General features: G+C 58.3%; 1 protein-coding gene across 2 annotated transcripts in view; it reads left to right on the forward strand.

Moving 5' to 3' along the window:
- The first annotated feature begins 704 nt into the window (after positions 1–704).
- UNC5A (unc-5 netrin receptor A) overlaps positions 705–15,237 on the forward strand; it is a 64,451-nt gene continuing 49,918 nt past the window's right edge. The window contains exon 1 of one of the 2 annotated variants that reach the window (XM_002689012.6): positions 705–1,035. In XM_002689012.6, coding sequence (XP_002689058.2) covers positions 966–1,035 — 70 coding nt within the window. In that variant the 5' untranslated portion in view covers positions 705–965. The remainder of the gene's footprint in view (positions 1,036–15,237) is intronic. The other variant, XM_005209161.5, reaches the window with a different exon arrangement.

The following is a 15,237-nucleotide window of genomic DNA, read 5'->3' on the forward strand; positions in this document are numbered from 1 at the left end:
GGTGCGCGCTGCGGGCGCAAACACTGCACGTCTTGTTGATTGCGCTGCGTCCTAGCGTTGTTTTCTTTAGGTAAACGGTGCCGTGGGGTTAGAGAAACCTAGGATCACTCTGAGGCCCACCTGGTTCTGTGGCTGGGACTGCGGGTGGCCCCTAGTCTGTCCTACCCGTGTACCTCTGCGCACGGGCCAGGGTCCGGGAGCTTCCCGCAGTCCCCTGTCCGAGCCGCGGGCTGGGTGGCGTACAGCAACACGCTGAAAGCCTCGGAGCGCGACCGGGAGGTGCGGAGTAGGGTGAGGTGGGGGTAGAGGGCTGCGCGGAACCGCCGCCGGGCACCGCTGTCCCTGGCCGCTGTCTGCAGCCTGGCGCCGCGCCGGGATCGCTGCAGCCTTGGGCCCCTCCCGGGCCACCTGTGCGCTGGCTGGTGGGCCCGGGAGAACCCGGATCCGGAGAATCGATCCACTCCGGGTTTCAGACTTTTGGCCGGTCCCTGGAGATCGCACAGGGAGGTGGGAGGCCTCCCGCCCACCACCCCAGCCCCTCCCTGGGGGAGCCTCGGGCAACGCCGAGAGGGATCCCCAGAGCTGGGGGTGGCCCGTTCGCGCGGCGCGGGGCTTCTGGGCCCCTCCTTCCTTCCCCCGCCCCGCCCTGACACCGCCCAGTTCCGTTGCTCCAGTCCGGGTTTTGCGGCGCCCGCCGGCCCGCTCCCCGGCTGCGGGCTCCGCGCGGCGGCTGGCTCTGTGCGCGGCGCGGCTGGCGCTGCGCTCCGCCCCGGCTGCATTGCTGCGCTCCCGGTGCCCAAGGGAGGCACGCGCCGCGTGCGCCCCGCAGCCGGCCGCCGGGAGGCAGCGCAGTCCGCTGGCATGGGCCCCGGGGGTGCCCGGGGCCGGGGCTCTGGGCTGAGGCGCTGAAAGGCGTCCTCCTGTCCGCGGGGCCCCGCGCCCGGCCCGCCCTCCTGACCGCGGCCATGGCCGTCCTGTCCGGCCTGTGGCCAGCGCTCCTGGGCATAGTCCTCGCCGCCTGGCTCCGCGGTTCGGGTGAGTCACGCGCGCGCTCTGGGGAGGTTTGCGGGGGACCGTGCGCGCGAATGCTCATTGCTCTAGGGGTCCCTAACCCGCGCTGCCGGACCGGTTTGGGAGCCCCCCGAGGCCAAACTTTGCGAGGCGGGACGCGGGGGCCGCCTGTCGCTGCTGCGCAGCTTCCCCGCGCGCTTCCCCGGAAGCCTGGGTTCTGCCAAGTCCAGGAGCAGCTGTCAGCGCGTGGGGCTGGCGAGTGTAGACGCCCCACGCCTCTAGGCGGGGGAAGTTTGCTGGTTGCCCGGCCCCAGCGCAGGGCTGGGGGTTTAGGTCAAAGCCCCGTGGAGTCTGGCTTGGCCGGTTAGCCGGTGAGAGGGTTTTGACCACATCCCAAGTGCCCAGGAAATTGAGGACGGGGTTTAAGATACCGTTTCCCGGCAGCGTCTGCCCCAAACAGCTACTCACAATTCCCAGCTTGGCACCTGGAAGCTGCCCACGTCCGGAACACAGTGTCCTCCTCTGTCCCCGCCACACACTCTCGCACACGCGCACACTCAGGCGTGGAGGCGCATACACCAGCCCCCGAGCCCTTGCAGTCCCGCACAGTGGAAGCACCAGGGCCCCGGGCCCCGGGCCCCGGCACTGTGGCTCCTGGCCCTCCTGGTGCATAGGGTCCAGAGTTGTGTGCGTGGAAGCTCTACCGCTCTCCCCACTCTGTTTCTCTGGCACAAGCCTTCTCCCTCCCCTCGTGTCCCTTTGGCCACCCTCACCTGCCCCATAACTCAGCCCTCAGCCCACTCCTGGGGGTGGGAGGAGTTCCCCTGCATCCTTTGTCTGCTCTCCCCAAGCTTCCTTCCACCTAGGCTGAGTTGTTGGGGCCTCCTGATGGCTGCCTGCCCCCCTGCACTTAGCAGAGCTGAGCACCTATGTGGACGGGAGGGAGTCATTTGTGTGATCAGGGGGGCATGGAGCTTGCCATAGCAAATCTTGATTCTTGCAGCCCTGAGACCCTGGGGGCTGCCTCTGAGCCTGGCCAGGCCATTGTCAATCCCAGGGGTGTCAGAAGGGAACACTGGGGTTCCTGAGAAAGGAAGCCAGACTGACTGAAGAGGAATGAGTGAAAGCTCGGAAAGCAGCCTGATGATTGAGGCCGATGTCCGTTTCCTTCAAGGGTCTCTGTGTAGTGCATCCTGCATCCACTGGCTAGCCGCCCTCCCCACCCTGCCCCCACAGTCTTCCCTCCCTCACCCATCCACTCTCCTTTTCCATCCCCCAGCATCCCCCCACTGAATCCTCACTTTAACAAACCCCTCTGCCCATGACCTCCCCTCCGCATCTGGGAGATTGCACTGCCACTGGGTGTGTGTTCCTGTTGCACACACGTGCGTGTTAGGCGTATGTGTGCATCGCTCAGGGGGCACGGGTTGAGCCACTGACCGTGGTGAGCTGGGGGGTGTTCATGCCCCGCGCATGGGGGAGGTGTTGCTAGATACCCAGTAGGGGCCCAGGGCTTGTTTACTGAGTCTGATGCATGCGGGAAGGTTGCGTGGTCATATCTGCATGTCGCCCCCGTGAGCACGTGTGAGGGCTCTGGGCTGGCATGTGTGGCCTGGCGATGACGGGGGCTGGCGATGTGTGCAGCCCGGGTATGTGTGTGGCCAGATGAGCGTGTGTGGTGGCAGGCCCGCTGCACGTGTGTGACGGTTGTGAGCAGTGGCACAGGTGAGCATATGTAGACGAGAGGGTGATGGGTACTGGTGAGTCCGGGTGCCGCAGCCCCAGGGGGTGCTGCGTGGATCCCTCAGGACACAGAGTCCAGGTACCGCATCCCAGGGCCGTGGGGCACCTGTTGGGACCTCATGCAAGGTTGCCCAGGGCGCTGGCGGGTGGGCACCAGTGCCGCAGGGCTGCCCTGGAGCAGAGCCTGCCTCCGGCATCAGCCCTCAGGCCTGTGTGAGGGGCTGCTGAAGGGCATGGGGTCCTTCTTGTCATTTGGGGCCCCTTTACTGCTGGCCCCCGCAGGTTCTGGGCACATGTGCCCAGCAGGCTGGCCCTGCGCTGACCCTGGCTCCTCCCGCATCGCCCATTCAGCTCCTTGGCAACAGCAGCCAGTGAAAAATGGGTCTGAGGGAGGGACAGCCAGCCAGGCTGCAGGGGGCGCCGGGGGGCCAGCAGGATCGGAGCCTCCTGCTCCCCAGGCCAGGTGCCCACCCTCTGTCTAAAGCCTGTCCCTTGGCACTCACCCAGGCAGGTCCTCTCTGTGCCCCCACATGCAGAAACCACCTGTCTCACAGGCTTTTCCCATTCATACCCGCTCACACAGCTGGTACCTGCCTCCCCGCCCCTGTGGGCTGCACACACCTGCCGGCCTTCTGGTCTCAGATCTCTGAACTCCTGAGGGGAGGGGCCCACAGGGAACTGGACCTCCTGAAAGGGGGGGCTGGGGGCATCCCAGAGCTGTGGTCACCTCCTCAGCCCCTCTCCCACCTACAGGGTTGATCCGGACCCACTTTCCACCCCCCATCAGCTGGGGTCATTGGTTGCTGGGAGGGGGTCTTCATTCTTCAGGGCTAAGAGATACCCTGCTGTCACTCACCATGCCTTGGGAGGGGGGGGTCTGCTCTTTGGCAGCCCACCAGGCACCCATAGGAGAGGGCTGGTCCTCTGGCCCTCCTGCTTTTCCTGCCCTGTTCTGGGAGGAACTTCCTTTAGGAGCCTGGGGACTGGCACTGATACAGGTACCAGACCCCCAACCTAGAGGCACTGACGGACCTGGTTCCTAGGAGCAGCCAACTTTGGCCTCAGCCAGGGGCCAGGGGACTTCCCAGGTAGCGCTAGTGGTAAAGAACTCACCTGCCAGTGCAGGAGATATGAGAAACACAGGTTTGATTCCTGGGTGGGGAAGATCCCCTGGAGAAGGGCATGGCAACCCACTCCAGTATTCTTGCCTGGAGAATACCCATGGACAGAGGAGCCTGGTGGGCTACAGTCCATGGGATCACAAAGAGTTGGATGTGACTGAAGTGACTTAGCATGCATGCACAGGGGCCCGGACTCCCCTGTCTTACAACCCTTTCTCTTGTCTTGCGCTGCTCTGGGCCCCAGACCTGCAGACTGAAGCCATGAAGTCTGAGGCAGAAGCTGCCCTGAGCCAGGTATGAGGGATTTCTCCAGGCAAGGGCCCTAGTGCTGGGCTTGGCTGCCTCCTGAGAACAAGTGTACAGGCACACACACACACACACGTGCACACGCACACGCATGCATGCACACACATGCACATGCATGTGCGCACACATGCGCACGCGCGCGCACACACACACACACACACATATTGTTTCGTGCACATGCCAGACCTGCTCTTTCCAGGCCAGCCCTCTCCTGCAGTCCGTCCTCCCAGGCCCCCTCCCCCTTTCCCCCAGCCTGGGGCAGGAAACCTTCGAGTCTCTCTTGGCTCTAACCTTCTCCTTCATGCTTCATGTCTAATCTATCACCAGGTCCTCCAGCTCAGCCCTACTTGTGACTTTGCTCATGTCCCTCTCCTCCTTTGTCCCTCCCCACCCAGCCCTTCCCCCTCACCTTTCTCACCTGGGCTGGTGCCGTGGCCACCCCTCACTCCCTCCCTCTTCTGCATCCTCCACCTAGACTGATGCGGCTGGTGCCCAGGCTCGAATGCACGAGAACGCCTTCTGTGGCACCCCAGTGGCAGCAGGGAAAGTCTGAACCCCGAGCCCAGGAGCCCTTAGGGAAACACCTGCAGCACACACATCCCTGGGCGGACATGTTGGCAGGTTAGGTGTCCTCCCTGACTCTGGCCATCCACACTCCCAGACAAGCTCTGGCTTCCACCCACTGTACTTCCCATGCCTTGCAAAACGTGGTGCCCCCTCCCCCAGCCAGCCAGCCACGATCCCCATCCTATACCCCAACATCCTCAAATTCTGGTCAGGGCCAGGCCAAGCCTTCGCTGCTGCTGCCAGTCCCCACTGTGCTGTGATCATCTCAGCCTCCAGGTTCAATCCAGCCCTGCCTCCTCATACCCATGAGGGGGCCACGGCCCACTGGTAAGCTCCAAGTGGGCTCCAGGACAGAGGTTCTGACTCTTCAGCCCTGGAGTGGCCTGGGGCAGCATCTGGGGCAGGGGGGCACCTCCTCACTCGTGCCAGGGCTTCCCACAAGTATTGCCGTTGTCAATGGCGCTATGACCCTGTTCTCAGCCCCCAACATGCTCCGAGTCACAGCCAGTCAAATGCTTATTTCTCTTTTTATTTCCTCTGCTTGAGTTTGAGTTCTCTGGCTAGACAAGGGGACGGTGGGGTGGGCGCTGTGGCTGGGGAGTGGGGAGAAGTTTGCTCTGTTCCTTCGCAGCTCTCCTCATCCGCCCCGCCCCCCACATCAATCCTTGTGCCTAAACACAGACTGCCCTGCTCCAGGGAGGCCGGCAATGGCTCCTGTCCAGGGCCAGGACCAGCTAGCTGACGCCCCCACACAGATGGCAAACCAGCTCCCTGGAGCCTCTGTGTTGTGGGTCCCTCACACAGGTGCACCAGTGTCTGTGGAACAGGAACCTTGCCTGCCCCAGCCCTCCCAGGCACAGATGTTCCCAGGTGGGTGTCTTCTCTTGCGAATAATGTAATTCTGGACCCCAGACCTGCAGACTCTAGCCCCTGGAAGGTGGGGCTGAGGGGCACCCCCCTCTGATAGTACCCATCCTGACCCTGACCATCTGTCTGAGTGGCCTCTTCCTCAGGCCCCACTCCGATGCTCAGGGCTGGCGTTGACACCAAGACTGGAGGTTCATTGAGCACCAAGCAGGGCTCCCAATTCCCAGACCCAGCAGAGCCCAACCCCTGGGCCCCAACCCTCCTCACCACCCAGATGGGCACCCAGCTTCCTGCAGTCAATTCTGCTGACCCAGCTCTCCATTCCCTTTGTCTGCTCCCAAGAGAGTGGCATTGAAGGGTCCTCCTGTGATTCCATGGTGGCTCAGATGGTAAAGAGTCTGCCTGCAATGTGGGAGACCCGAGTTCCATCCCTGGGTCAGGAAGATCCCCTGGAGAAGGAAATGGCAACCCACTCAGTATTCTTGCCTGGAAAATCCCATGGATGGAGGAGCCTGACATGCTACAGTCCATAGGTTTGCAAAGAGTCACACACGGCTGAACGACTTTACTTTTACTTCCTTTCCTGCCTCTGGGGAGCCTGTAAGGTAGAATGGAAAAGGCAGGGCTTTGGAGGCAGACAGGACAGGCCAGGTTTCAGTCTAAGCCACCTGACCTTGGATGAGAAAAAAATTTTTCCCCAGCCTGTTCCCACCTTTGGAGAATAGGGTCACCTCTGCTCTCTGGGGTTAGAGTAACGAGTTGATGGGCGACACTGAGTGCCCAGGTGGACCCCAACATGGAGCAGGTACCTGTGTGCCTCCTTCCTCCATTTTCCCTAGCATTTGAAGGGAAGTGAGTTAGGACAGGGTGGGGTCTTAAGCTGTGTCAGGCTCCAACATCATATATAAGGGAGAAGACCATCTCTATAAACTGTTTCACTTCTTGCTGCCCCTAGGAGAAGTCATTGCTTCTAGTTGGAAGAAGCCTCCTACCCACCCCACCTCATCTATACTCATACCACCCCTCGCAGGGCACCTGCTTCAGACACTTGATTCAAACACCAGTCCCCCCAGGGTGAAAAGAACTTTGGAGATTCTGTGAAGATGATCATTTGGGCCCAGTTTGTCCTGGATCTGTGGTGACCAGCTCTGACACACAGAACATGGCAGCAAAGCAGGGGTGGGCACCCGAGATGCAATTCAATTCTGGTTCAGACTCTGCCATTGGATTACTGTGTGACCCTGAACAAACCACTTAACCTCTCTGGGCTGTCTTCCTCTGTATGCTAATGGGCTGGGCTGGATAACTACTGGGGGCTATGCCCAGAGAGGCTGCCTCGTGAGCCTGAGATAGACTGTACACTCAGCAGCAGGTTCCCCCAGGAACTGTTCACATCTGCCCAGCACCTGCCAAAGCCACCAACCACGCTGGCAGCAGCTGCCTCTGTTGCCTTGGAACCAGGTGGCTGTTGCAGCAGGGCCGAAGGTGACTGTGACATAGAGGTGGGAGCTGGGAGTTCCAGTGCCCTGGCAAGGAAGCCAGGTCCTGTTTGGCTGGTTGAACACCCCCCAGTGGCAAAAACAGGCCTTCGCAGGATCCCCAGAAGGTCAGCGTGCCAGCGCCTGAGGCCTACCCACTTCCTGGGGACTGATAGAAGATGCTGCAGACAGCCTTTGACCCCCTGGGAGCCAGAACCCCAGGCATGCGTAGGAGGTGGTAGGGTGGTTGAGTTGGCAGGCTCTGGGGTCTGGGTTTGGACCAGGGCTCCAACGAGGGTGAGGCAAGGGAGGGGCCTAGGGTGCAAGATTTATGTCATGCAAGTGCAGGGCTGATCCTGAGAGCAAAGACTTCCTTACATCTGTTCTCTCGACACCCTCTGCCTCACCCTAGTCCTGGCCGTGGATGTAGCTCCTCCCTGTACTCCTTCATTTCATGTCTCTAAAATATCATGTGTGCATGCGTGCTAAGCTGCTTCAGTCGTGGTCCAACTCTGTGTGACCTCGAGGACTGCAGCCCGCCAGGCTCCTCTGTCCATGAGATTCTCCAGGCTGAGTGGGCTGCCATTTCCTCCTCCAGGGGATCTTCCCCATCCAGGGATCGAACCCGCGTCTCTTATGTCTCTTGCATTAGCAGGCGGGTTCTTCACCACTAGCGCCACCTGGGAATCAGCCAAAATATTATAAAAGGACCTAATTCACAGGGTCCTTGTGTGGATTAGGCAGATCGATGCATGTCCATCCTGGCATACAGGAGGTGCTCAAAAAATGTGAGCAATCGAGGTGACGGATATGGCAAAGGGCACTGTTCCTTCCTCTCCTCTCCTACAGAGTGGGGGAGCCCTCCCACTTTGTGGGAGAGGATGCAGCTAGGGGTCCAGAAAGAGGTCAAAGGCCTGGGGATGGGGGGCTGGCCTGGTGTCTTTTCTCTGCCCCCTTTGAGGGATGACAGGGGTAGGTCGGTGATCAGAAGTCCCCTGCCTCTCCCTCTCTCCAGAGGGAGACTGGTCATTGGCTGGGCCATCCCAGCCCTGTTTGAGATGGAGGAGACAGGGAGATTCATGGCCATCAGGAGAGGCCTAAGTGGCAGCTGCTCCCCAGAGTAGGCCACAAAGGGCATATTTGAGGTCCCACTTAGATGGGGGAGGGGACTCAACTCCCTGCCTGTCCACAGTGAGAGCACCAAGGGCCAGTGTCCTGATGGGTGAGTCCCCCAGATTCAGGCCCCTCCCCACGCCAAGATGTCAGAGCTGTGTCCCTCTGGAAGGCTCGGGGTCACCTTGAGCTCCTGGCGAATGCCTGGCTGAGGTCTGGGGAGGGGCAGTCATTCTAGACTGATCCTTGGAGAGGGAGCTCTGGCCCCTGTAACCCACCCCTACCGTAGACCTCTCCAGCCAGGATGGCAGATGTGACTCTCCGTGCCCCACCCCAGCAGATCCAGCCCAGAGCCTGCAGGGAGATACACCCCGATTTAGACCCTACCCCCTCCTTACTGGAGCACAGACCAGATGGAGTTGAGGGGCTGTTGGTTTTTCCCATATCCGCATCTTTCCAGCCCTTCTCTCCCCTTCCCCCACCAAAATAAAAAAGGGGGATGACGGGCACTGTCAGGTAGGAATGATTCCGTATCGTCCCAGCGTGACCGGAGCCTTCCCCTCTTTCCAAACAACCCCCACCACGTTGTCCGGGATAGCTCGGCGGGCGGGGGTCCGGGACTAGCGGCAAGCCTCCGGCTGGGCGGGCGAGCTGCGGGGCACGTGAGCGGCCGGGGGCGGCAGGTGCCCGAGCCAATGGGAACCCGAGCCCAGGGATTAGCAATTAGCCGCGGCGCCGGCACGGGCCCTGGGGAGGGGCGCGCCCCCGGGCCATTCTGGGAGAAGGGGCACCACGCGTTCAGCTCCACCGCCTGGGCCCCGGTCGCCGCCTCCGCCCGGCGCGGGGTAATGAGTGCGCGGTAAACTCGGCGGCCGCGCGGGGAAGGGGCGGGATCCCTCCGCCCGCCAGCCCGCCCGCGGCCGCCCGCCGGATTAGCGGCTCTTTGTTCGGGGCCTGTTAACAAGTTCCTGGCTGAGCGCTCGGCTGCCGCCCGGGGAGCAGGCGTCCAGCCTCCGGGCACGGCAGCAAGGCGGCCTCTGCGGCTCCTCGGTTCACGCGCTCGCCCGGCTGTAGCTCTCACCCCTGCCGCCTGCCCCCGGATCCCCGGAGACGTGGCCGGGCGGTGGGCCCCTCTGGCGGTCTGGTGCGGGTAGCGCTTCCAGAGCCCCCTCGGCTGACCTCGCGGCGGAGAGGAGGAGATTGTTGGAGCACCTCCCGTAGGCGTGCGCCGCTGGGGTTCGTCTCATTTTCCAGATGTGGGAGGGCACGGCTTCCCGAGGTCCCGCGTTGCCTTACTAGACAGGCCTGGGGTTTCAGGATGGGGTTGGGATACCTCCTCCTTCTGCTAAGAGGATTTGAAGCCTGGGGCGGGAATAGGAGGAGGCTTCGGTACCTGAAACTGTCACATCTATGGTCATAATTACCTTGGTGATGGTGGGACCCGTGTCCAGTGTTGGACTCTACCGGCATCTTGTGATCAGAACCGCAGGACAACCCAGGAGGTAGGTGAGGTTAGTCCCATTTGTTAGATGAGAACATTGAGCCTTAGAGAAATGGCAGAGCTGGGACTTTGTTACTGCTTGGCCGCACCTCCCCCACCCACACCAGCAGGGAACAGAACAGAATCCCATATGTCCATTTACTGTCAGGGCCTTGTCTGGTGTCCCATGGACTTAAAAGCCCACTGGAGAGTCACAGGACCTTGCTTCTTTGCATGATCTTGGGCTAATCTGAAGTCTGCGTGTGTGCTATGTCTCTTCAGTCCTGTCTGACTTTTTGTGATCCTATAAACTGTAGCCAGCCAGGCTCCTCTGTCCATGGTATTCTCCAGGCCAAGAATACTTACGTGGATAGCCACGCCCTCCTCCAGGGGATCTTCCCAGCCCAAGGATCAAACCTGCCTCTCTTAGGTCTCCTGTATTGGCAGGCAGGTTCTTTACCACTTGCTCCACCTGGGAAGCCCTAATCCCCTGTCTCCCAGAGCCCATTTTCCCCCTACATCCTGCCTCTTCATACCACCCTGCCACCAGGGTACAGGCTCTTTCTAAACCTGGGCTGGGATGTCCAGGCCACAGGATTTTAATTATAAAAATCCCTGAGGGTCAGCTTTCCAACTTAGCCGGGGCCACACACACACAGGGTGGCTGGGACTGTTCAAAACAACTTTCTTACATAAGATGGAATCTTTTGTGGGAAGCTCCCCCACATAGTTCTTGACTTTTTCTTCTGGGGCCACAGTGGGTGGATTCTCCCTTTTCATTTACTTAATACAAGGCCCCATCTGCCCTTTCTCAGGTCAGGCACCTCCTTTCCACTCAGCTGTTCCTCATGTAGCAGGTTCCAAGTCCCCTTCTCTATCCCCAACGTCTTTGTTAGCTTCTCTGGATATCAGTCCCAGGAGGGCATCGCACTGTGACACAATGCCCTAGCACAGACTGTCATAGGATACTAAGTGTGTCTGTTGCAAATATTGGAAAATCCAACCGAAATGGCTTAAGAAAAAAAGGGAGCAGGGAAGGATTTTTTTGCCACGTTTAACTGAAAGGCCAGGGGTAGTTCTGGCTTCAGGCATGGTTGGATCCAGGGAAAATGTGTGACCAGGATTCACCCCTCATCTCTGCTCTGGCAGGAGAGGGAAGTGTTGCTGCCACTCTCCAAAAACCTTTCCTCTCACAGTCCCAAGGTAGTTGCCAGGAATTACCAGAGCTACATCCTTGCAGGCCTAATCCAGGAAAAAATAGGGAATCTCTCTTCCCTTAGCCATCCAACAAACGTCCTGGTCTCTCATTGTTCCAACTCAAATGCTCTCAGAATGAGCCAGTCCCCACAGCCAGTGGTTATGGTCGTGCAGGTTAGCTTGGGCCCAAGCCACCTATGTCGCTGTCCTCTTACCAAGGCTGTTTGCCACCACTCGCAGCTTCTTGTTCAGGGAGAAGGGATGGGCACACAATCCTCAGATATGCTATCAGTGCCTTTTATCCAAGTATTTAATAGAAATCCTGACTAGCTCAAAGGGCACAGCCTGAGGCTCAAAGGTAAAGACCCAACTGTGGAGCAACATTAGTCATTTAATCGGCTGTGTTAGAAAACAATGCTGGCCATTCCAAAGATTCTGCGTTCCCTTTAATGTGTGGCTCAGATGGTAAAGCATCTGCCTGCAATGCAGGAGACCCAGGTTTGATTCCTGGGTCGGGAAGATCCCCTGGAGAAGGAAATGGCAATCTGCTCCAACACTCTTGCCTGGAAAATCCCATGGACGGAGGAGCCTGATAGGCTACAGTCCATGGGGTCGCAAAGAGTTGGACACGACTGAGCGATGTCACTTTCACTTAATGTGTTATTACCTGGTTTGTGCATCTACATTTGCTGATCTTGAGATATTTTATCAGGTACCTGGCTGAAGTCCGGGCACACTGTCTCCAGTCTGAGCCTAACCTATCAGAGTAGTAACTCTATGATAAGGGAAGCTGGTCTGGTGTGACAGGTCTTTGGGGGTCCCACCTTGTTTCCCAGTGTCCTTGGTCATGTGAAGCTGGCTCAGATGCACTACCAGAACCGTGCCTGGGGTCTGCATCGGGTCCACCAGGATGGGGCCATTGCAGTGGACAATTGTTGTTGGGTTTGTATCTGTCCAGCTTCCATTCCTAGCCCCATCGGGACCCTCTGACCTCTCCCTTGGTACACGCATGGTCAGTATTCAACAGGCCCCTTCATCTTGAAAGCAGGGCCCAGGTAAGGCAGGTTGGTAATTTCCCTATCCTGGTTCCTTTCCTGCTTCAGAGCCTTCTTTTTTAAGCCTCTTTCCCCTTCTCTCGGCAACCTAGTTTTTCACTAGAACTTCCCCCTTTTTGCTTAAATTTGTAAGAAGCGATTTCTGTTGCTTGCAGTCAAAGAACATAACTGACGGATCCACCAAATACAGCTTTCTTGTTTCTTCGGCCACAGTCAACTCATCTGCCCCATGACTGCCCCAGGCCTGTGCCTGGACCTGGGGTGTGGTTTATTAGGACCTAGAGACCTGAGCTCCTTCACAGCAGTCACTAAGCCTGTCCTGATCTCACCTCTTGCCTTCAGTGCTTTCTTACTAGTGTTTATCCTGCCTCTCCACTTCAGTGTCCTCAGATGGGGTGGAGAGGCAGGCCTTCCAGCACCTCCCAACCAGTCAGAAGGCCCACCCTTTCTTGGGCCTCCTCCTCCAAGCCCCTCCTGCCCCAAGTTGTGTTGGCACTTCCCACAAACCTCTGAGGGACCTGAGCTTAGGCTTCCCAGCTTGGTTCTCCATTCCATGCCTCTCATCAGTGGCACTGTCCTTAGTTGGTGGCCAGCTTTCCATGTTGGGCATGTTTGGTTAGAATATACCACTTTCTGAGAGTGCTTTCCTTCAGATCTTTTGGGATAACACAGCCAGAGGCCCATCTTTGAGACCCACCCAGTCCTCTCAAGACCCCATGCTTTTAAGACTCCTGGCTCCACTGAGGGGGCTTGTCTTTGGGGTGAGTTGCCTGAAGCCTGGCACCCATAGGCTAGGATGCCCTTCGGAGGGTGGTCAGCCTCCCCTCCCCAGCAGTAATGTGCCGATGAATGTTTAACAGTTGGCTCTCTGGGAAAGTGCAGGACAGAGCTGCCAATTTCTATGGTGTAAATACTCCCACGATGGCCTATTTCAAGCTACCAATGTGATGTTGACCAGCTTGCAAAATTCCAGAAATTTTAACAACAGGCTCTCCTAAGCCAGGATGAGCTGGCTTCAGCACAGTGCTTTCCCCTGGTCACCCCAGCCCTCTGAAGAAGTGGTCACAAAAAGAGAGTGACAGTGGCTCTTTGGGCCCCTCCCTGCTGGATCCATTGACCTCCCCAGCTCTTCAGTGGACTGTGGGATGGGATGTCAGGCACTAGACGGTTAAGAGTCAGGGCTCTGAAACAGAATCCTAAACTGGGTGACCTTAGATAGGTGATTTCAGCTCTCTGTGCCTCGATTTTCTCATCTAGAAACTCTGGATAATGAAAGGCTTCTACTTCGTAAGGTTGTGAGGATTAAATGAGTTATTCTGTTTGAAACACTTAGCCCAATGCCAGACCCAGGCTAAATGCTCTATAAATGGGAGCTGCTGCCGATGCTCTGTGGACAGCGATGGGGATACTCACTCTTGGCCCCCTCTGTGACACCCACTTAAGTGGTGGGGGGAGCAGGTTCTTGGTTGACAACAGTGACAGGGAGCATCAGGGCAGGACCCTGCAGATCTAGAATCTTGGAAAGGTGCTCATTGAGGGGTGATGGGCATTCATGAGGGGGCCTGAGAAGGAAGGTTGATGTAGTGAGAGATGTCTCATCCAGAGGGCTTGACCAGGTATGACTCCTGAACAGCCTGGAAGCCAGGGTGGGTTCCCAGGACATGCAGAGCAGAGAGGTGGTGGGGGTTACAGCAACATTCAAGAGCCCAGCCAGGCCAGGCAAGGACAACCCATCTGCTGACCTGCAGACTAGATTGTGGCTTCAGGGCTGGCCCTGGCCACACCACTTCCTCTGTTCCCAACTGTGGGTGTCCCAAGGCCAGAGGAGGAGAGGGACTCTGCCTGAGACCTTAGTGTTGGTAGCGCTGGCCAGACAGGGAAGGGAGGGGAAAGAGCACACAGGCGTTCCCTGGTGACAGCGTGTGTACAGGGGAGCCAGGAGGCGCAGCCTGGCTGAAGCAGACGGTGCCTGTGGGGGACCAGTGAGCGACAGGGCCGGCTACATCGTTGAGCTGGGGAGTGACAGGCAGTGAGCAGTGTTTAAGGAAGATTAATCTGGCAGCACATGGAGGATGGATGAGAGCAGAGAGAGGCTGGAGGCAAGGAGACCAGCCAGGAGGCTGCAGCGGTCATCCAGGCAAGAAATGACGAGGCCTCCCTTCTCAGGGATCAGGCAGTGGGGATGGAGTCAGAGAGATGGATGTGGGAGACATTTGAAGGGAGGAGCCTCTGGATGTTGCATGTAGGGGGTGAGGGATGGGAATGAGGCAAACATGATTCAGAGCTTTCAAGCCTGGGAAAGTGATGTCAGAAGCAGAACCAGGACGGGGAGCCTCAACAGGGGAGAAGCTGCAAGAGGCTTTACAGAGCTATGAGCTTCACCCTGCCAGGCCCTGCCTAGAGCGTGGACATCACTCAGGGACTTTGGCCACAAGTAACAGAAACTGGTTCTAGTCAGGTGAAGCAAAGAAAGTGTAACCGGGGTGGTCAGGGCTGGCAGATCCAATGGATAACCGAGGGACAGACAAAATCATGTCCTGGGAGAGAGGTCTTCAAAAGGTCAGGGCAATGATGGGGCGGTCCTGTGTAATTCAAGGCACTGAAGGCAGGAGGGGAAAGTGGATTTGCTTTGTTCTGTATAGCCTTAGAGGGTAGGGTCAAGACCCGCAGGTCAGACATGAGAGGCTGAGAAAGACCTTCCTAATGAGCAGTGACAACTGTGGCCTTGGCAGGCAGGGGGCTCCCCATTGGTGGGGCTATTGAAACAGACTCTGTTGGAACTGTCAGGGAGACTGTGGAATGGTTGCAGGTGGCCCTGGTGAGGTCCCATGGTAAAGGGGAAAGGGTGGACTTTGGAACTGACTTGGCCTCCACCCTCAGCCCCACTCTTACTGGTTGGCCTTGAGAAGCGCCTTACCTTTGGGAACTGGGCTCTCTGGAGGGATGACCTCACCTCGTGGAATTTTGTTGTTTCTTTGGTGCTCATTGTTTTGACTATTCAACACACGTCACTGGCATAGCACTCTTCTCTAGGTGACCTCCAACACCTTGGAGGGGTCCTGGTGGGACTGTCAATCAGGGGGGCCCACCCTCCTCCTAGAAAACACCTGACCAGGCTGGCAAATCCTAGTGGAGATCTTAGGCACGGTGATTGGTCCATAGCGGCCCTGGGACCTGGCCTAAGCCAATCAGGTTCTTTCCCGTGGTTTTTCCTACCTGGCAGTGGAGGAGCCCTCCTTTTTCCCTCTGGGATCAGCAGCTGTGAAGATGCAGACAGAGGTGTTGGACCAGTGGCAGCC

The sequence above is a fragment of the Bos taurus genome, chromosome 7, assembly GCF_002263795.3.
Source record: "Bos taurus isolate L1 Dominette 01449 registration number 42190680 breed Hereford chromosome 7, ARS-UCD2.0, whole genome shotgun sequence".
In the NCBI taxonomy this organism is placed as follows: Eukaryota; Metazoa; Chordata; class Mammalia; order Artiodactyla; family Bovidae; genus Bos; species Bos taurus.